Source organism: Oncorhynchus keta, chromosome 32 (genome assembly GCF_023373465.1).
Source record: "Oncorhynchus keta strain PuntledgeMale-10-30-2019 chromosome 32, Oket_V2, whole genome shotgun sequence".
Taxonomy (NCBI): Eukaryota; Metazoa; Chordata; class Actinopteri; order Salmoniformes; family Salmonidae; genus Oncorhynchus; species Oncorhynchus keta.
The window spans coordinates 14,981,037-15,003,786 of NC_068452.1; the positions used below are offsets into that span (position 1 = coordinate 14,981,037).

At 40.4% G+C, this 22,750-nt stretch overlaps 1 protein-coding gene across 4 annotated transcripts; it reads right to left on the reverse strand.

Moving 5' to 3' along the window:
• Window positions 1-1,059: 1,059 nt before the first annotated feature.
• Window positions 1,060-22,056, reverse strand: LOC118365093 (syntaxin-binding protein 2-like). 4 transcript variants are annotated; one of them, XM_035747041.2, is made up of 18 exons: window positions 21,940-22,056; window positions 18,022-18,071; window positions 17,814-17,895; window positions 17,363-17,439; window positions 17,155-17,230; window positions 16,838-16,941; window positions 16,503-16,651; window positions 14,871-14,955; window positions 13,598-13,728; window positions 13,185-13,292; window positions 12,830-12,953; window positions 10,591-10,671; window positions 9,088-9,229; window positions 8,619-8,725; window positions 8,370-8,468; window positions 6,232-6,317; window positions 3,638-3,795; window positions 1,060-1,912 (listed from the first exon to the last, which is right to left on the reverse strand). In XM_035747041.2, exons 1-18 carry the CDS (start codon window positions 21,974-21,976, stop codon window positions 1,833-1,835), a joined length of 1,776 nt encoding a protein of 591 aa, XP_035602934.1. In that variant the 5' UTR covers window positions 21,977-22,056; the 3' UTR covers window positions 1,060-1,832. The 4 variants fall into 4 exon arrangements, 2 of the variants coding, with proteins under 2 accessions (XP_035602934.1, XP_035602933.1); XM_035747040.2 differs by having other exon boundaries at window positions 3,638-3,798; XR_008088495.1 differs by lacking the exons at window positions 1,060-1,912; window positions 3,638-3,795 and adding an exon at window positions 6,413-6,550.
• Between the last annotated feature and the right edge of the window lie 694 nt (window positions 22,057-22,750).

Genomic DNA, 22,750 nt, shown 5'->3' on the forward strand with positions numbered 1-22,750 from the left:
AACTGATTTAATCATGCTTTAATCATGCTTTCAAAATACAAGCGTCTGATGGTGGGAATGTATAAGAAGCCAAGTGAATAAATCAACATGCATCCATAATCAATAGACAACTGTTTATCAAAATGAGAATGAAAATATATAATGAAAATGAAATATAAAACATGAAAACATTATAAACATATATTTACTTGGTCTTCCCTGTTGCGTAGTAACTTGCCTGTCTAACCCACATATGAATACCTCTGAATTTGTTTTCCTAAATGTGCATGTGATGTTATCCCACAAAAGCAATAAACATTTCAAGTGAATTTATTTACTTGAGCTGGGGGATCCTGTATGGTCTATTCAGAGCCAGGGCTAAAGGTGGCTGATCTCAGTGTGTCTCTGGGAGTATGCTGGTTCAGGAAAGGCGCGCCCTCAGAGCATCTGCAGCTGTTGTGTTTTCAGACATTTTCAATCTCTATCTAGCCCAGGCCGTTATCCCCAATTGCTTCAAGACATCCACTATCTTCCCAGTGCCCAAGAAAGGGAAAGTAACTGAACTGAAGGACTGCATCACCTCCTCTCTCCCCGACACACTCGACCCTCTCCAATTCGCCTATCCCCCGACAGATCCATGGACGACGCAATCACCATTGCACTGCACACTGCCCTCACCCACCTGGACAAGAGGAATGCATACCATCGTGTCTTAGCTCGTCACAATGCTCACAGCATCCCGGACTGAACTCCCAAAGCCACTGGGTCCTGGACTTCTTGACGGGCCGACCCCAGGTGGTGAAGTCAAGATTACCTCCTCCACACTCCACATCGATTGTGAAAGCCATAGAAATGGCCATTTGAATCCATGTATGCAATAAATATAGGGACAGTTTCTTGGACACATTATGCCTAGTCCTGGACTAAAAATAATCTCAACCAAAAGTGTTTTCCCAGGCTTAATCTGCACCCAGACTAGTACTGCTTTTTTCTCCTAGCTTCAAAACCAGGGATTCTATAGGTATTCTCATGGCAGCTAGAACATATGACATTTCAATAAGACACAATGTACAAAAAGAGTAAAATGTATGCATATTGTTTATTCATAATTGACTAAAAGACAAAGGCCCAAACATGAAAGTGCATGATTTCAGAGGCACACTACAGTAGTAAAGACATTTAGACATATGAAAAGAAATGTAACTTGGGAGAGGCACAAATATTTAATGGTCCCAACACAAAAGTTGCATCTCAATTATGTCCTTTAGTTCATCTGCACTAACAGGACAAAAGGAGAAGAAGTCACTTTAGACTTGAGATGCAACCCATATTTGTAACTCAATTACAGTTGAAGACAGAGAGATTTAAAATGATCCTCATAATATAAGGACTGTTTTAATTTAATATTCAGAGCAAAAAATGTCCATCACAGCATTACATTTATACATATGTACATAATTTATTTTACTTAAACCGTAATTAAAGATAAATTCAATAATAGATTGAGAATCAAAAGATACTATCCTTTAATGACTACATCTTAAACCGGCACTTAGTTTTACAGTTAGACAAGTACACAAGCGTCTCATAATGAGAAGACCAGGGTTCAAATAGTATTTGTTCTCTTTCAAATACTTTAACTGTGCTTAATTGAACTTGTCTAACCCAAAAGAACCACTGGAACAGTCCTAAAAGTGCAAACTGCAAATCCCACTGATCTGGCACTCCCAGCAGGCTTAATCAAAACACTCAACATATTTGAAAGAAAACAAGCACAATTTGAATCCAGGTTTGTGTTCAGATCCATTCTCTCTGCAGACTCAGAACAGCTCCCTTCCAGGCCGAGGAGATATCTAGGTTTCAGGAGTTGGATCCAGGTCCAGCTTCTTCAGATCATTTAGGAAGCTGGTGGGTGTGACAATGTGAGACGAACCTATAGAGAAAAGGGGAACAGACAACACAGAAACATTAACACTATAGTATTACTTTTCTGAAACCCAAAAGACGCTTACATTCGTTGTGAAGATTCACGACGAAAATGTATGGAGAGAGAGACTTAGCGGTGCATTTACCAGACATAAAAAAACATGCATGCTGGGGAATATACAGTGCCTTCAGAAAGTATTGACTTTTCCCACATTTTGTTGGGTTACAGCCTGAATTTAGACATGTTTTGTTACTAGCCTACACACAATACCCCATGTCAAAGTGGAATTGTTTAAAACAAAAATGTTTACAAATGTAAAATATTTAAGCTGAAATGTCTTGAGTAAATAAGTATTCAACCCTTTTGCTATTGAACGCCTAAATAGGTTCAGGAATAAAAATGTGCTTAACAAGTCACATAATAAGTTGCATGGACTCACTGTGTGCAATAATAGTGTTCATCATGATTTTTGAAGGACTACGTCATCTCTGTACCCCACACATACAGATAATTGTAAGGTACCGCAGTTGAGCAGTGCATTTCAAACACAGATTCAACCACAACAACCAGAGGTGCCTCACAAAGAGACAACCAATGCCTCAAAGAAAGGCACCTATTGGGAGATGGGTATAAAAAATATTAAAAAATAAAAAGCAGACATCCCTTTGAGTGTGGTGAAGTTATTAAATTACACTTTGGATGGCGTATCAATACACCCGGTCACTACAAAGATACAGGCATCATTCCTAACTCAGTTGCCGAAGAGGAAGGAAACCGCTCAGGAATTTCACCATGAGGCCAATGGTGACATAAAAACAGTTAGAGTTTAATGGCTGTGATAGGATAAAATTGAGGATGGAGCAACAACATTGTGTACTGAAAATAAACACAACATGCAACAATTTGAAAGATTTTACAGAGATACAGTTCATATAAGGAAATCAGTCAATTGAAATAAATAAAATTAGGCTCTAATCTATGGATTTCACATGAATGGTTTGGGCACAGCCATGGGTGGGCCTGGGAAGGCATAGACCCACCCACGTGGGAAATTTTTTTGTGCCCGACCTGGTTCAGTCTGCTTCAACTTGACAGCAGTACAATAACCTAAAACACAAGGCCAAATCTACACTGGAGTTGCTTACCAAGAAGACGGTGAATGTTCCTGAGTGGCCGAGTTACAGTTTTGACAAATCTACAGCAAGACCTGAAAAATGGTTGTCTAGCCATGATCAACAAACAATTTGACAGAGCTTGAAGAATTTTGAAAAGAACAAAACATACAAAATGCACAATCCAGGTTTGGAAAGCTCTTAGAGACTTACCCAGAGGTGTAAGGTGCTTCTACAAAGTATTGACTCAGGGGTGTGAATACTTACGTAAATTAGATATATTTCTATACATTTCATTTTCAATACATTTGCAAAAATGTCTGAAAACATGTTTCCACCTTGTCATTATGGGCTATTGTGTCTAGAGAAGAAAACAGCCTGAATTGAAAATGGATTACATATAACACAACAAAATGTGGAATAAGTCAAGGAGTATGAATACTTTCTGAAGGCACTGTAGGATCTTTTAGCGCCACCAGCAGGGGAATTCCAAACGAGGGTACACATTGTGTGTCATCATTGTAAATAAAATGTAAAAATTAAACTGCCTTGCCTGGTTAAAGAAATGTTAAATAAAGTGTACACTATTAAGGTTCAGTCCAACTATTGTGTTCCTTACCAATCAGAACCTCCCATTTTCCGTCGGTGGCTCGAGTGACCTCGTAGGCGGAGCGCATCTCGGAGTGGGACACACCTCCGATCATGAAGATGATGAGCCGAGGGCCGGAACGATACTCCGGTGGAGACTTGTTCTTGTGCCATTGTCCAAACCGAGCACTGCTGCAGGATGATATAAATGTAAACATATAGATACCTAATTATGTACAGATTATCTGCGGCAGCAAAATAAAATAACACATGTAGACTACTATTCAAAAGTTGAGTCACTTTGGCATTTTTGTCCATCAAAATAACATAAAATGTATTACAAATACAGAGTAGACATTGTTAATGTTGCAAATGACTATTGCTGGAAACGGCATATTATTTTATGGAATATCTACAAAGGTGTACAGAGGCCCATTATCAGCAACCATTACTCCTGTGTTCCAATGACACGTTCTGTTAGCTAATCCAAGTGTATAATTTTAAAAAGGCGAATTGATCATTAGAAAACCCTTTTGGAATTACAGTTGAAGTCAGAAGTTTACATACACCTTAGCCAAATAAGTTTCACAATTCCTGACATTTAATCCTCGTAAAAATCCCATTTTAGGTCGATTAGGATCACCACTTTATTTTAAGAATGTGAAATGTCAGAATAACAGTAGAGAGAAAGATGTATTTCAGCTTTTATTTCTTTCATCACATTCCCAGTGGGTCAGAAGTTTACATACACTCAATTACAAGCTTCCCACAATAAGTTGGGTGAATTTTGGCCCATTCCTTCTGACAGAGCTTGTCTGAGTCAGGTTTGTAAGGCCTCCTTGCTCGCACAAGCTTTTTCAGTTCTGCCATTACATTTTCTACAGGATTGAGGCCAGGGCTTTGTGATGGCCACTCCAATACCTTGACTTTGTTGACCTTATAAGCCATTTTGCCACAACTTTGGAAGTATGCTTGGGGTCATTGTCCATTGGAAGACCCATTTGCGACCAACCTTTAACTTCCTGACTGATGTCTTGAGATGTTGCTTCAATATATCCACATCATTTTCTGTCCTCATAATGTCATCTATTTTGCGAAGTGCACCAGTCCCTCCTGCAGCAAAGCACCCCCAGGACATGATGCTGCCACCCCCGTGCTTCACTATAGGGATGGTGTTCTTCGGCTTGCAAGCCTCCCGCTTTTTCCTCCAAACATAACGATGGTCACTATGGCCAAACACTTCTATTTTTGTTTCCTCAGACCAGAGGACATTTCTCTAAAAAAGTACAATCTTCGTCCCCATGAGCAGATGCAAACCGTAGTCTGGCTTTTTTTAAATGGCGGTTTTGGAGCAGTGGCTTCTTCGTTGCTGAGCGGCCTTTCAGGTTATACTTTTTTACCCGTTTCCTCCAGCATCTTCACAAGGCCCTTTGCTGCTGTTCTGGGATCGATTTGCACTTTTTGCACCAAAGTACGTTCATCTCTAGAAGACAGAACGTGTCTCCTTCCTGAGCGGTATGACAGCTGCGTGGTCCCATGGTGTTTATACTTGCGTACTATTGTTAATACAGATGAACGTGGTACCTTCAGGCATTTGGAAATTGCTCCCAAGGATGAACCAGACTTGTGGAGGTCTACAAAGTTTTTTCATGAGGTCTTGGCTGATTTCCCCATGATGTCAAGCAAAGAGGCACTGAGTTTGAAGGTAGGCCTTGAAATACATCCACAGGTACACCTCCAATTGACTCAAATGTCAATTAGCCTATCAGAAGGTTCTAAAGCCATGACATCATTTTCTGAAAATTTCCAAGCTGTTTAAAGGCACAGTCAACTTAGTGTATGTAAACTTCTGACCCACTGGAATTGTGATACAGTGAATCATAAGTTAAATAATCTGTCTGTAAACAATTACTTGTGTCATGCACAAAAGTAGATGTCCTAACCGACTTGCTAAAATTATAGTTTGTTAACAAGACATTTGTGGAGTGGTGGAAAACCGAGTTAATGGCTCCAACCTAAGTGTATGAAAACTTCCGACTTCAACTGTATGTTAGCACAGCTGAAAACTGTAGTTCTGATTAGACTAGTTGAGTATCTGGAGCGTCAGCATTTGTTGTAGAAACATCAAGGATGATCAATGAAAACAGGATGGACCTGAGTTCAATTTCAAGTCTCATAGCAAAGAGTCTGAATAGTTATGTAAATAAGGAGTCTTAGCAAACATCTCTAAAAACCTGTTTTTGCCTTGTATTGTGCGTGTAGATTGATAAAAATGTTTTGATTAATACATTTTAGAATAAGGCTATAACATTACAAACATACGGAAAAAGTCAAGGGGTCTGAATACTTTCAAAATGCACTGAACAACATGAACAAGCTATGTCAACGAACTAAAAATAAAATAACTCCTGGTATGGGGCAGGGGAGATTATTCACAGGCTGTCTAATGGCAGCTTGGATCAACTAACCTTTCACCTCTCCAGCTCACATAACTACAGCAAAGCTCTATTTTCAAGATGACAAGTGAGGATAAAGTGTTAATGTATGTGACCCTTCTGTCCCTGGCTCAGCCCCACCCCTTCCATGTTGTGGCTCCAACCCCCCCCATGGTGTATACACACACACCTGACAGTCGTCTGCATGGTGTTAATGGGGGCAGGGTCAGAGATGAACGGCCACTGCTTCCTGTCCAGCTTGTCTGTTATGGCATTCTGGGAAAATAGACAGACAGGGTTGGTCAGACTTGGGCTGTGACAGTCATGGACTTTGGATAACCTTTCAAATAGCAAAACATATAATAAAATACTTTCAATACTCTCCTTCTGACTGCATGTGCTGCCCTATTCAAGTCAATGATGGCATAATGGGTGGACTGGCGGCCATTGCCAATGTACCCATAGAAGCAAAGCAGGAAGTGTACCCATCAATTGTTGATTCAACTCAGCTGACCTTACAAAAAACACATTCCATTGCATAAGCAACATCAGTTAACATTTTTTGAATGAACATTATTATCATGGAAATATTGCCTCAATAGTACCAGTCAGTTCTCATGTAATAAGGAATTCGACCACGCCCATAAATTGGGGAAAACCAACCTTCTTTCCTGTTATTCCCCATTGTACAGGATTTTTTTTGTTATACAGAAAAGCTGCTGTGTTGCTCAATGTACATGTAGCCAGGTCAAAAAGTAGGCTACACGTAGCTGTGTGTGTGGAAAACATTTAATCACAAGACATTTAACTTGTTTAGTACAGTCCGTTTGTAACTACACTCTACTTGTATAGTCTGTTTGTTTGTGTTGTTGGTCTTGGCTAGCTTAATGTTCCAGTCGGTAGCTAGTACTCTCACTCAAGTCGCTGCTGGCTAGCAAGCATCGTCAAGACAGAAAAGGAGGATGTGGGAAGCCTTGCGTTTTTTTTCTAATTAGTGAGAATGCAAGAGAGTAGGCAATGTTGAAACGTAATCTTTAGACATGTACTTTTCTTCAATGTATTTTTGTAATTGACTAAAACAAGGAAATTGTGGTTGAAAAATGTTTTTGCTGGGAGCCACTGGGGTAACCACAGGTTGTCTTCCACACAGACGGGCAGGGTCGCGACGTTCTAATACCGACTGGGTCTATATCAGGAAATCATTGAGAGTGTACCCATGAGTTTACTAGTCAAATTGCCAAGGCTATAGGTTCCAAGCCACTTCTATTCATTCTATTTGTGTGTGCTGCTGCATTGTGGGGGTTGTTTTTGTTGCTTGTTTCAGTAAGGAGCAACAAAGTTTAATCACTTTGTTTAGAATCCACCAAAACGGACTCAACTGCACTACTGCCCGGCCATCCTGTTTTCAATCAGCTGTTCACGGATCCACCTGTATCAAAATACCCGATCCGGATCCAGAACTCTAAATAATGTCACGGATCTTATCTTATATTATTGTTACAGTATAAGTCATTTTAACAGACTTGTCCAGAAGGACCCATACAAGTCCGAATGGTGCGAATGTGACTTCTCAGAAATTGTATAATTGATATTGCTTTCCACGAGAGCGGCGCCTGGAGCTTGTTGTTGGCCAAGCATAAGTCATCAAAGCGGCAATTGGCTACAGTCAGAGCCACCGTGTCTGGCAGAAGTTGGGAGATATCTAATCAATGGAATTAAAATGACGGAATTCATTGTTAAAGGAGAACGAAAGGCTACAACGACCAAGAGGTAGTCTGCTACGTAATAATCTGAATGGAGTTATTTGTAACTGTGTAGGACGAGAAAGTGCATGCAGCCTCAATTAGACTAGCTTCATGTTTGATGCAGTCAAGACAGGTACTATGTATATTGAACTATATCATATTGAATAATAAATAACCTAACTATGGCAGCCATTAAACTACTATAGTACTTAAACTACTATAGTACTATAGTAAAGTCTTTCTTGGAGTCTCTCCTTCCCTCACAGTTCAGACACACAGCACGGCCCCTGCTAGAGAGCCACCTCTCTTCCTCACACTTTATCAGCTCTTGAAGTATCTTAAAAATGTACTTTTCTGCTGCTTCCCTCATTCGGATCTGACCGGGTCTGGATCTGACCAGGTCTATATGGAACGGGTCTACTTGTCCCGGGTCCATTTGGAAAGTGTCTCTATATTGAAAAAAATATATACACATATCGGGTCCGGGTGGGAAAGCCCCAGGCCCATTTCAGAACAGGTCCAACATTTTGGACCAGTGAAGTCCTCTACCACACTGTCTGTCTATCCTTCTCCTCTTCCATACCTCCATCACATCTTTGATGGTGGGTGTCCATCGGGAGAGCTGGTACGTGCTCTCCTTGCGCTCTTTCTTCTCAGGCAGTGTTTTCCCAGCATTGGGAGCCTGAAACAACATTTCACATAATTCAAATATAAACAAGGGAAAAAAGGCTTCACTGTAAAGAGATGCAATTGGTCAATGTGTGAGAGAGAGCAACAGAGAGAGAAAGTTGGACAGAGCGAGAGAGGGACGGACAGACAGAGCCCTACTGACCCCTGCGATGATGGGGCAGCCCAGGTGCTGTAGGTTGGTGATGATGTTGCTGTTTGCCTGCACGTTGGCGTGCTGGATTAACTTGGTCAGGTTCTCCTCTCCAATGCCTGCATGTGAGGAGGCCATCGTTATACAGAGTAGAGCTGGAGAATGTAATGACGACTCATCACCAAGTTAGCCTAATCAAAACTGCTTCTTTAGCTAGCCTGTCGTCATTCCACGAGGATCAACAGTAACCACATATATCCTTACAGAGACCACCATTATATACAGAGTAGAGCCAAGTGCTCAACCTAAAGATCCCCATCTGCTCCTCTAATTTCAATAGCAGTCATGTGGAGAGTAGTAGCTGTGTCGTACCATATTAGAAACTCTCATATTGCTGTACCTGCTGTGTGTATCTTAACAATGCACTGGCAGAAAGCAGACACATTGGGATCATGCAGCCAGTGCCATTCTGTTGACCTACCCTTCTTCTTGTGGAAGATATAGAGTAGTATGATGCGGATCTTGTCGTAGGGGTCGATGTCGGTGTTGAGGAGTACAGGGACGATGCTCTTCATGGCATCCTTCAGGGGTTCCCCATCTACATCAGTCCCCATGGCCAGGTCCTGGGAAACATATGGGGGAAAACAATCAACAAAGAATGATGCCTTCAAGTTCTCCCAAGCTACATCACTGCATTAACACTTCAGATCATAATCCCACAACCAGACCCAGATTACATCACTCCTGGACATGCTAGGAATGTTTCAAATGATCGACCACTAAACCTACTATATTAGAGATGATCAAAAACAAACCTGTGCGGAGCTATTACAACTATTAAGACCAAAGCAATGCTTGCATCCCAAATGGCACGCTATTAGTAATGCACTAAATATAGACTAGGTGACATTTGGGATGTAGTAATTGTGTTGAGGGAGAAAGTAGGAGCTGTTCTGGGAACGAGGAAGGGAAAGAGGTTAGAGATGTTTGATGCCTTATGGTGTAAGATTTCTGGAAGACATGGATGGATGTAGTAATAACAGCATGGCAACATGAATGGTCTTTAAAAGACTTGACATAATGGCATAACAGCTTCCTGTGCATTACTGTAGGTTCAGAGAGGGACAGTTGATCAAGGTGTGTGACACGTCTCAAGCCCTTTACACAACATTAGTGAAGTGGATGCCCACTAGGCCGCCAGAAAATGTCTGAGTCTCAAATGGCACCCTATGCCCTATATAGTGCACTACTTTTGACCAGGACACATAGGGCTCTGGTCAAAAGTAAGCGCTGGTCAAAAGTAGTGCACTAGTGAATAGCGTGCCATTTGGGAAGAAGCAGCCTATGAAGCTTTTATGAGACTCAGAGAGGTAAAAATAGAGATGGGGACGTGGGGAGGTCAGCACCCCAGTGTAGGCTAGATGGGGTGAGTGGGCGAGCATTATTATATGATACGGTAGTACTAAATATTAAAATATATTTATATTAAAATATAAAATAACATCATGGTGACCTGGTCATTCATGGTTTAACCACCTAAGGCTAACAACCAGGGATTTGATTATTCAAGACAGACATTCTTTAAAAAAATATTATATAGAAAACAAGGATGAGGATATCAGTTTGGGAAAATAAACATTTCAGTGTAGAACAGATGTCAGGAAAGATGGGAAAATTACAGAACACAAACATAATTAAAATGCTATAGGTCACTCTTGAAAAAGAGATGATTCATCTCAAGAGTCTTGCTGGTTAAAAGGTTGAATAAAAATAGGCTGTTTTACACTTCCGAGAATCAAAAACATGCTCCTGGGAGTACCTGCCAGGTCATTTGCATATGGTTTCATAAGAGGGAGGGAGCTTGACAGCACCCTATTCCCTATATAGTGTACTACTTTTGATCAGATCCCTGTGGGTCTTGGTCAAACGTAGTGCACTATATAGAGAATAGGGTGCCATTTGGGACTTTTGTGGCAACACTGACCTGTTCCACCTCACACAGCTTATCCACCGAGGCTTTGAATTTCTTCATGCAGGCCTCAGCCAGGTGCAGGTGAGTGGAGTACTGCAATCAAACATTACTCATTAACTAATAAAAAGTTGATGTCATCACTCCACACTATAATTAATACTCCACTTTGTTGTTACAGCCTGAAATTCAAATGGATAAATTGTAGTTTCTCACCCATCTACACACACACTACCCCATAATGACACAATCAAAACATGTTTTTAGAAATATTTTAATTGTTTGTGGGGGGTGAAATACAGTATCTCATTTACACAAGTATTCACACCCCTGAGTCAATACTTTGTAGAAGCACCTTTGATTATACAGCTGTGGGTCTTTCTAGGTAAGTCTCTACGAGCTTTCCAAATCTGGATTGTGCAACATTTCCCAATTATTAATTTCAAAGTTCTTCCAAGATCTGTCAAATTGGTTGTTGATCATTGCTAGACAACCATTTTCAGGTCTTGACAGATTTAAGTCTAAACTAACTCGGCAACTCAGGAACATTCACTGTCTTCTTGGTAAGCAACTCCAGTGTAGATTTGGTTTTGTGTTTTAAGTTATTGTCCAGCTGAAAGGTAAATTAACCTCCCAGTGTCTGGTGGAGACCAGACCGAACTAGCTTTTCCTCTAGGATTTTGCCTGTGCTTAGCTCCATTCCATTTATTGATTAATCCTGAAAAATTATCCAGTCCTTAAAGATTACTCTGTACATGCTTCCTTCATTTCACTCTGTCAATTAGGTTAGTATTGTGGAATAACTACAATGTTGTTGATCGATCCCTAATTTTCTTATATAACAGCAAATAATTTCTGTAACATGGTGAAATCCCTGAGCGGTTTCCTTCCTCTCCAGTTAGGAAGGACTCCTGTATGTATGTAGTGGCTGGGTGTATTGATACACCATAAAAAGTGTAATTAATAACCACCATGCTCAAAGGGATATTCGTGTCTGTATTATTTTGTTTTTTTACCCATCTACCAATAGGTGGCCCTTCTTTGCAAGGCATTTGAAAACATCCCTGATCTTTGTGGTTGAATCTGTGTTTGAAATGTACTGCCCAACTGAGGGACCTTACAGATAATTGTATGTGTGGGGTACAGAGATGAGGTAGTCATTCAAAAATCATAAACACTATTATTGCACACAGAGTGAATCCATGCAACTTGTGTAACTTAAGCAAATGTTTACTCCTGAACATATTTAGGCTTGCCATAACCAAGGGGTTGAATACTCAACACAATTTTAAATTATGGAGTATTGTGTGTAGGCCAGTGACAACATTTTAATTTAATCAATTTCAAATTCAGGCTGTAACAAAACAAAATGTGGAAAAAGTTCATGAGTGTGAATACTTTCTGAAGGCACAGCAGAATGAAGAAATGCTACTGGGCATGCATTATAAAAGTGGCCTGCTTACACCGGATGCGCAACGTATAATACGCTCCTATTCATTTAAATTAAAATCAGGCTCACAACCCTTGAGTGTAAAATTCATTTTTTTTTATGTGCAGCTCACGCCCGAGAACAATGACTTGCCCTTTTGGGTGAGGATCATAGGCGACATTCAGAACAAGACTGATGGTAAATAAGAATTGACTGACTGATGTAAGAGATATCTATATCTCGGGAGATAGTAACGCGTTAAATAACTTTCTGTGGTGCCCCAGATTACTACTTAATTGTTAAATGATTAATTTAATTGCGTAATAATTGAACGTGGTATGTAATCATGTTAGAAAATAACAGCCAAACACATTAATGATAGTCAAGACACGAGTAGCTTGCACTAAGCTTTCAGCGTAGCAGGTAAAGAACATACTGTTTGTTTGGAACATGGCCCATGTGGTGGCAGCGTAGCCTAGTGGTTAGAGCGTTGGACTAGTAACCGGAAGGTTGCGAGATCAAACCCCCGAGCTGACAAGGTACAAATCTGTCGTTCTGCCCCTGAACAGGCAGTTAACCCACTGTTCCCAGGCCGTCATTGAAAATAAGAATATGTTCTTAACTGACTTTCCTGGTTAAATAAAGGTAAAATTAAAAAATGTAATGTCTTTGACCCCGGTGCACCCAGGTGCTTTTCTATATGCTATTAAATGGGAATAGAACACATGTTGACATTTAGACTGACAGTATGTGATCACTGGAGAGACATGAAAGCCAGTCTCAACCAATCAACTGATTTTAGATGGAAAGACGAGGAATACCCACCAAGCTGAGTTCCTTCTGGTACTGTGGCATCTTCTTCAACATCTGAGACAGGTCTTTGATATTGGCCTTATCAGTGGACATCCTCTTGCTCTCACAGAACACACGCAGCAGCTCCGTCACTTTCCTGGAACACGAACAATGAGCATCAACATCTGACAAAGACTATACCAGGGTTGGGTTCAATTCAGTGTTCAATTAAGAAAGCGTATTCACGATATACATTTCTATAATTCACTTCCTGAATAGAACACGAAACTTACCTCAACCAACTCTGGATCATATCACCTCTTATTGGTCGAGGTTAGATTAGTTAAATACACTAGTTGTATGCAATCTTAATGATTGTGTGTCTTACTTGGTGACGTCAGCTATGTGCATGTGTCTCAGCTGGATCCACAGCTCATCGTCTTCGTCCAGGAGAACCTCCTTCTCCTTAGAGTCCCCGATCCCAGTCGTCTGATATCTACAACACACAGGGATTGTATTATACAGGGATACCATTTGAGAGATACATATCATAATTAGAAGAAGGTAAATATACATTCGTACTATGTATAGCTACATTAACAATAATAATGTCGGAGAAAGGTTATACTCCTAACCTGTAAAATGACTAACTGAAATGTAAAACTAACCCTTAAACAATTCTGAAATTAAGAATTGTTTTGCAGGTCAGGAGTGTCTGTATAGCATTTTCCATATGTTCATCATAGGCCCTGGTCAAAAGTAGTGCACTATATTGGGAATAGGTTGCCAAACTAAGCCTACTTGTAGATGTCCTGTTTGATGTCCAGAAGGTCATAGACCATGGCCTGGAAAGTCAGCTCGTGCAGAATGGGAGAGATGGGGTCAAAGCCACGATCCACAATTAATAGCTGTGACCTGGCCTTGTCAGGACCCTGAAAACGCATTAGACATTTCATGTCAGGGCAAGAAATGACACCTAGAAATGTAACTAATTGCCTCCCGGGTGGCGCAGTGGTCTAGGGCACTGCATCGCAGCACTAGCTGGGCCACCAGAGACTCTGGGTTCACGCCTTGTCTCATCGCGCACCAGCGACTCCTGTGGCGGGCCGGGCGCAGTGCGCGCTAACCAAGATAGCCAGGTGCACGGTGTTTCCTCCGACACATTGGTGCGGGCTGGCTTCCGGGTTGGATGCACACTGTGTTAAGAAGCAGTGCAGCTTGGTTGGGTTGTGTTGTGTGGAGGACGCATGGCTTTTGACCTTCGTCTCTCCCGAGCCCGTACGAGGGTTGTAGCGATGAGACAAGATAGTAATTACTAAAAAAAAAATAATTGGATACCACGAAATTGGGGAGAGAAGGGGGTAAAAAAAAAAAAAACATTAATCACTTCAATGCTTTGGCAGAAAGGACATTGTTTTAGATCAAATCTATTGCCTCTAGCTCCACAATAGAATGTCAGGAATGCTTTTGGGTAACAGGTTTAACCTGTTAGTGCCACTATCAGACTTTCCCACATTCAGAATAGTCCCCCCCCCCCTTAAAGTACAACCCCAATAACAACAAAATATCTATTCCTTGTGCATTCTAATACCCATTTCACACTGTACTGCACTGGCCTGCTTATGCACCCACCACAGTGGATATCTTGTTGTGAAAAAAACATATCCAAGCCAGCATAGTACAGTTCTGCACGATAGTGTGAAAATGGTATTACTGTGCTGGTACTGAGGCAGAGAGACCATGGAGAAGATAAGAACAGAAATAATATCAAATGAATACATGCCTTCAGAAGTCCAACACAGGCTTAAGGAAATGCCAGCTAGGAAAGACAGAAAAGGAGAGAAAATGCAGCTGAGCAGAGAGTGTGAAAGATAACAGGAAGTCAGAAAGTAGAAGTAGCTATGAGAAACTCACAGATGTAAGACTTCCAAAATGTTTCAATAATCATATATTAAGCCTAGTATCATAAAGACAAAGTGAATGGTAATTTTGAGCCAAGCAGACATGGTACTATTAGTACTGTAAAGAAGTGTTGTGTATTGCGTGAGGTGGTGAGGCATTGGTGTCTCCTCACCTCTCCCATGCTGGGGTTGTCTGCTTTATGGGCGTTCAGACGCTGATACACCTCCTCAGCCAATCTAGCATTCTCCTCAGGACCGCTATGACAGAGGGAGGGAGAGAAAGAGAGGGTAACTTGCAACTGAACTAGCAGAGACACAGTGGCTTGTGAAAGTATTCATCGCCCTTGGCATTTTTCCTATTTTGTTGCCTTACAACCTGGAATTAAAATGGATTTTTTTGGGGGGGGGGTTTGTATCATTTGATTTACACAACACGCCTACGACTTTGAAGATGCAAAATACTCATTGTTAAACAAACAAGAAATAAGAATTGAGCGTGCCTAACTATTCACCCCCCCCAAAGTCAATACTTGGTAGAGCCACCATTTTGCAGCAATTACAGCTGCAAGTATCTTGGGCTACTAGGCCATTCCAAGACATTTAAATGTTTCCCCTTAAACCACTTGAGTGTTGCTAAACAGTATGTTTAGGGTCATTTTCCTGCTGGAAGGTGAACCTCCATCCCAGTCTCTAATCTCTGGAAGACTGAAACAGGTTTCCCTCAAGAATGTCCCTGTATTTTGCGCCATCCATCATTCCTTCAATTCCTACCCGTTTCCCAGTCCCTGACGATGAAAAACATCCCCACAGCATGATGCTGCCACCACACCATGTTTCACTATGGGGATGGTATTCTCTGGGTGATTTTAGGTGTTGGGTTTGCGCCAGACATTGCGTTTTCCTAAATTTTAGTCTCATCTGATCAGAGTACCTTCTTCCATATGTTTAGAGAGTCTCCCACCTGCCTTTTGGCAAACACCAAACATGTTTGCTTATTTTTTCATTAAGCAATGGCTTTTTTCCTGCCTCTCTTCCGTAAAGCCTAGCTGTGTGGCGTGTACGGCTTAAAGTGTTCCTATGGACAGATACTCCAATCTCCGCTGTGGAGCTTTGCAGCTCCTTCAGGGTTAGCTTTGGTGTCTTTGTTGCCTCTCTGATTAATGCCCTCCTTGTCTAGTCCGTGAGTTTTGGTGGGTGGCCCCCTCTTGGCACGTTTGTTATGGTGCCATAATATTCTATACATTTTTTAATAATGCTCCGTGGGATGTTCAAAGTTTCAGATATTTTTTTATAACCCAACCCTGATCTGTACAACGTTGTCCCTGACCTGTTTGAGTGAAGGTAATTGGTTGTACCAGATCTTATTTAGGGGCTTCATAGCAAAGGGGGTGAATACATATGCATGCACCACTTTTCTGTTTTTTAATTTGATTTCACCAATTTGGACTATTTTGTGTCTGTCTGGTACATGAAATCCAAATAAAAATACATTTAAATTACAGGGTGTAATGCAACAAAATAGGAAAAACGCCAAGAGAGATGAATACTTTAGCAAGGCACTGTACCCAAGAGAAAAAGATGAGCAAAAAGACCATTTGAAGACAGGCTCTCTATGCAAGACCTGTGTGATGAGCTTTGAAAAAGTGACAATTCACGATCCAGTTGAGGTATTGCTATATTTTTACACTATTGGAGGAGCAAAAGTATCTCAGATGAGCACCCAATTGCCACTGAAACCTCTGGTTGCACTTGCATGCCTGTAATTATCTAACATGTCTAAATTAAGGTATGGTGTGTATAGGTACCTGCGGTAGCAGATTGCAGGGTACTCCTTCAGGGTGTCACAGAGGGTGGCGATCTGCTCTGCCAGAGTCTCCATCATTCTGTCTTTATTCCCATCTCCAACTGGACTGTAGAACAAGTGCAGGGAGCTGGGATCGTCAAGGGAAAATACCTAGAATAGTGAAGGGAGAGGAAGGGCATGAGGGAGTGAGACCGAGAGCTTACTTACTGGGCATTTTCACAGGATACTCCTTAGAGCGATCAAACTACCATAAAATGTGTCTTTTTCAATGGAAGGCGGCAAGATGCGACCAGAGTTGAGTGAAGTTCAAAGAAGGTGCTGTAGGCAGTTACCCACCTGGGATTCGTACGGCAGGAAAGCCACGTTGATCTCCTTCAGAGTCTTGATGACTCTGGCAACTCTGGACCTCCCAATGTCAGCAAACAGAGCATCTGGGCAATCTGCAGGATAGGTGATTGGCACAAAACCAACAGTTACTTAGAATTATTTTAAAACATTCATGCTTTTAGTCAATTTACAAGGTTCATCTCATTAAGATTTAGAATCTCCTTTCGAGACATGACCAGAATGACAAAACACTAATTATTTTGTATCAGACGAGGGAAGAGTAGTTTTGATTAAGTTTTATAACACTTCAAAACAAATGGTCTTACTGTCTGTAAAGAAGATGTGCGCCGCTTTGTAGGTGAAAGCAATCTCTTTGAAGTCATTGATAAGAGCATGAACCGACTGAGAACATCCACGCACACACACACAGGTGAGAGAGGAAAAAGAGGAAGAGCGTGAGATGGCTTTACAGCAATACAGGATCTGGCAGTTGATGACAGTGAAAGTAGGAATGACAGGGGAAACACTTCTCACCTTCTTTGAAGGAGAGATCAGATAAATGGCCTCCAGGCTGGAGATGGGTTCCCTGCGCTTGTTGATGTCCTCCACAACTGTGGGAGGAAAAGGAAGATAAGTTAGTCACTGTACATCCTAACTGAAGAACACCTCCACAGACACTCACTTCCTCACACTATGACCCATACCGGGCGTTCAAATAGTTTCTTTCAAATACCGTTTAATTGAGCCTGTCTCAAGTGCCAGATGGGAGGGGTTGGGTTTATACTTTTGGGGCTATTTATTCCATTGCACCAGACAAGCTCAGTCAAGCACAGCTTAAGTATTTGAATGAAAACAAACACTGTTTGAACCCAGGTCTACTCTGACCCTAGTTTAGAGTGAAGTCTGGGGTGTCCCTTGATATAATAAATAGTTGTTGACAAATACAAGTAGCCTAGCCCACTGGCCATCTGATCCCAAAACTTACTAGTCACCCCCTCTGCCATGATATCTGACATCTTGCAGCAGGAGGACAGGATTCGCATGCTGATGTGGTCCACAATGAGCACCTGGACAAACAGAGATGGCCGTTATCAATTAATATTCAATTGATCATTAGGGTATCATGAATGACAATTTAACAGAGTAAGTGACCTGGATCTTTTCAGAGCAACGCTAAATACTTTTTACAATACCTTCCATTCTCCATCCTTCTTCACACTTTTGATAACTCCATTCAGGATTTCTTAAGAGATGACGAAAGACAGAGAGGAAGTATGAAATATTACAGTACCAAAACTGAAATGTGTCCCAACAACTCAGTTGCATTTTAGAGTTAGAATGCGTAGTGGTGTTTATTTTACCTGGGGGCAGTCAATTAAGAACTAATTCTTATTTACAATGACGGCCTGGCAAGAGGCAAAAAAAATAAGGAAACAGACAACAGTAGTCTAGGGTCTGGAATCTTTTTTCCTGGTTCATACAGAGATCTCTTAAAGTTGACCCAATTGACCAATGTTTTTTCAGATGGCATTTGTTAGCCAGTGTCAAACAGTAACTAATTGGGTAGTAAAAAGGCAAAGGAACAAACTTACACACAGGTAGTAGGTACACATTGTCTTCCTTCACATGCAAAGTTGATCACAATCAAGTTAGTGTACAAATATTTGGGTGTGTGGGTTGATGATAAGCTGAGCTTCAGCCGTGCATGTAGAGAACTTGATAAGGTAGCTCAAGCTGAAAATAGGATTTTATTACCGGCATAAGGCTCGCTTTTCTTTTGAGGCCACGATGTACATTACTGTCGGTTTTAGATTTTTGTGATGTGTGTGTGTGTATATATATATATATATATACATACACACATACATATATATATGCAGGCCTCAGCCACTACCCTGAGAGCACTTGATTCAGTGTATCATGCAGCCCACAGGTTCATTACAAATCAGAAACGTCTAACACATCATTGTGATCTCTACAGCGCTGTTGGCTGGTCGTCATTGACCTTGCGTAGGCTTAAACACTGGTATACACGGATTTATAAGGCCATATTGGGTAAAATGCCATTTTACCTCTGTTCTTTTCTAGTCAGGTCAGTAAATAAATGTCAATTACGGTCCCATTCTGATTTGCTTCAAACAGTACCAAAAATTAGGACAGGTCATGGTAGAAATAGTTTTAGTTACTTAGCACCGTGGTCCTAGAATTCTCTCCTGAACATTTTAAAATGTGATGATCTAGTTTCATTGGTGGAGTTTAAACACTTGTTCGATGTATATATCATAGAAGAGTGTAATTGTTTTTAGGCCAGCTGTTTTTAGTCAAGATGTTTGTGTTATTAATGTAATATGTAATTGTTGTACTGTATGTGTGTTTATAGTTGTTTAATGTAGTGTTTAAGTTGTTTTTTTCTGAAAAGTTGTTCCCCCTGCTGCTATTGGACCATGTTTCTTGGAAAAGAGATATTATCTCAATGAGAAAAAAATCTGTATAAATAAAAAGGTAAAATAAAAACATTTTATCAACTAGCTACACCCAACTTGACCTATTGTTCCAATCACAGCTTCCTTAATAAAGTCAGCAGAACATTGTAAAAATATGACCCAGGATGACAGCATCACGCACAAAACTTCCCACCCTCCTGAACAACGCATTCAATGTTTCCTTCAATACTCCTCACTGAGTAAACAGTTTGACCACATCATAAAAAACACATCTCGAGCACTGATCCACAACTGGAAAAGACGTTTAAAGGAACCCGAGGGTAGGTCTTCAGACGCGCCCCCAACATCAGTCACATGGTGGTGGGGTCTGATCTTCCACCAGTGCCACGTAGTATCTTTCTAGACAATGTGCCAAACAGTAACTATAGATGTGGCAGATGTACCCAGTGTAACTTTACAAACAAATGCACAATGTTCAATTATCCTACTGTGAAGGCCATTGAGATTAAGGGCATCATCACGTTTGAAAAATTGTGATATACCTGATCAAGTGTATGTGTGGTCTATGCAATGTAGGAGCAACAAAACAAGCTTTGAAAACAAGGAAAGCAGAACACAGGAGTAATATCAGGACCCTTGACCAGAGAAAGCCTTTGGCTGCGCATATCATGGTGACTCGTCACAACATTAGCTCTTTGAGACACATTGTCATCGAACATGTTGAGACTCCTAGGATGGGGGGCAGATACTGATAATCTATTATTGAGAAGAGAATTGTACTGGAGTCATCATTTCTGTACCATGTCTCCTAGAAATCTGAACCAGGAGTTTGATAACAGACCATTTCTTACATGAATGCCATTTTGATTTGTCTTGCCTTCCAGGTCATCTACTTGGTAATTTTGTAAATATATACTATTTTCTGGAACTACTACATGGACCCATCTCATTGTTATTACATTATTAGAGATAAATTGTTTTGCATCCACCATGCATCATGACCATGATGGTCATGTGAGGTGAAATATGTATATTTTGTGATTTTTTTTAAACAACAAATCAATACAGAAAGTACATGAGGGAACACAAGTATATATAGATTATATACAATGGACAATCGAGCTAGGGGGTACAATATCACATTACAATTACACAAGGACCTTAAGGGACATACATACACTTACAATTCTAACAGCTTTTTTGTTAGTAGAGTATTTAACTCTTAAAATACAGTTACATTTATTTTTGTAGGGTAAGAAAAAGGTTTTTTTGTTTGTAAATTTACAATTGTGTATATGAAATTTGGCCAAAAGAACAATGAAATTAATTACATAAATGTTTCAGCTTATTTCTATCGTATGTAAAGAATCAAAGCAGTACATCTCTCCACAATAGTGTAAAATCTTCATAAATGTGTTCAATTATAAATCTACTGTGATGTCTTGCCACAGTTACATGAATACAATGCCAAAAAGGATGCAACACTGTTTCTGGGTGGTCATTACAAATGGAGCAATTTGAGTTGATGTTTTCCTTAAACTTCTTCATATAGTGGTTGGCAGGATAATATTTATGAATAATTTTAAAGGAAACTTCCTTAATTTTGTTAACAAGTAGGTGTGTGGCAACATCCAAACTTTTTTCCCAACAGTTATTATCAATAAATCAATTCCAATAAGGCATGACATAAGGTACAACATCCTGCTGAAACAAGGTTTGTATCACTCTGTTGAATGGACCAAAAGAGAAACAACTGATGAGTCATAAGGGTCAATAGAAGGTAGGCTCTGAGGGTCAGGTCTTGACAAGTTCTGAATAACAGAGCAACACCGGAGGGAATGGCATCTAAAACAATTGCAACATCTTTAGGTGTTACAGGGACCTTGTAAAGTGATAAGAATTCCTTATAACTAAGTAAGAAACCCTCTGCATTTACAAGTTGGCTCACGAATAGGATATTATTTCAGAACCAATATTCTAAAAACAAATTAGTATTTTTATACCATATATCCAAATTATTCCATATATAATATATGTGTGGAGAAAAATGATGCTTATAAATTAAGGACCATGACAAGAACCTGCCGATGAAAAGCAGTTTCACTGGAACTTTGTCAATATTATAATTGCAAAACAACATGAAGTTAAGACCACCAAAAGTAGAGAAGACATGAGGAATATGTATATTTTGGGATGTGAGCACTTAGTTTGTTCGACACGACGAGGATCCGTTTCGAATCGAAACGTTGTCAATAAAGCGGTGAATTGGGAGCTTTAACCCTGTGCGGGACTTCCTGTTCTTCAGTATTCTTCATTAGCCCAGCACCTGTTTTAAAGGATGTGCGTATGACCACAAACTTTTCTTGAGTCAGCAAAACACTCAAGTTTTAGAGCCTACTTGAAATACTACTACTATAAGGCATACCCTTCCCAGTCACATTTTACATTTTAATTTTAAATAGCCTAATGACAGATAACTATCAACCATGGCCAGGCATTACTAGGAAGCAACTTGCTTGAGTGACGAACCAGGCAGTTTGTTTGGATGTTTTCTGTTCTTAATTTGTGACAACAAGCTAAAAGCTTGATGATATAAAACGTTCAACATTTCTACCGCCGAACAATAGAGATTTGATAGTTATAAAATGAACACATTTCTTGACTTACTCTCTCCGACTACCGCCTTCAGTCCACTTGGAGCCATCTTGACACTTCCGTGTTGTCGATATTTTTTCCTGCAACTTTTTAACTGGCTGACACAATCATCATAACACCTACGTCGTGTCCGCTTCGTTTATCAAAGCAAGAAACGTGTCCAAATGCACTCAAAATTAATAAGCAAAGAAGAGTGTAATTAACATTCTTCATGAGTGTATTTGCATTAAAACAATAGTAATTTTCAGTAGGTCTCTGATATACGGTAGGAGCAAAGAAAATAAGATGTTCTTGTGGTTTGGGGGCGAAACATCTTTATTTCAATATATTTATTTCAGCATAAGAGTGAGTCCCTGTTGATCATCACTAGAAATCCAATTTAAAATCGGAATCTCATTAGATTAGAACCAACATATGGCAATTAAAGGATCAGTTGAGATCCATCTCCAATAGGTTACCTGTTCTGTATATGAGTGACACCAAGGGTTGTGGTGCCGTCCTGACCAATAAAGAGTGCAAGTCCAGCTTCTGTAATAGATATAGATACTAAGCATTAGCATTCTCTATTGAGTAATATGTCATGCTTTACATCCTACATAGGCTAGGATTAATCTGTGTTCTTGAAACCAGCATCAAGTTCAAAGCACCTTCCATGGGAGGAGGGAGCTCAAATACTGAGCACAAGCTCTCCAGACAGAGATTTTCAACCACATCCTGGCCATCCAGCCGTGTTTTCTTGACCCGAGTCAACTGACCGGCAACTCTGACTCTCTCCTTTGCCTCCGGGTTCTGACTGGCATGGCATCCAGTCTGGATGCCCCGC

Coding starts and splice junctions, on each gene's coding strand:
- LOC118365093 (XM_035747040.2), bottom strand. CDS start 21,976: ATGGCTCCAAGTGGACTGAAGGCGGTAGTCGGAGAGA. Junction 17,440..17,813: donor CATGGCAGAGGGGGTGACTA/GTAAGTTTTGGG, acceptor TTCCTCCCACAG/TTGTGGAGGACATCAACAAG. Junction 8,469..8,618: donor GCTGCCCCATCATCGCAGGG/GTCAGTAGGGCT, acceptor ATGTTGTTTCAG/GCTCCCAATGCTGGGAAAAC.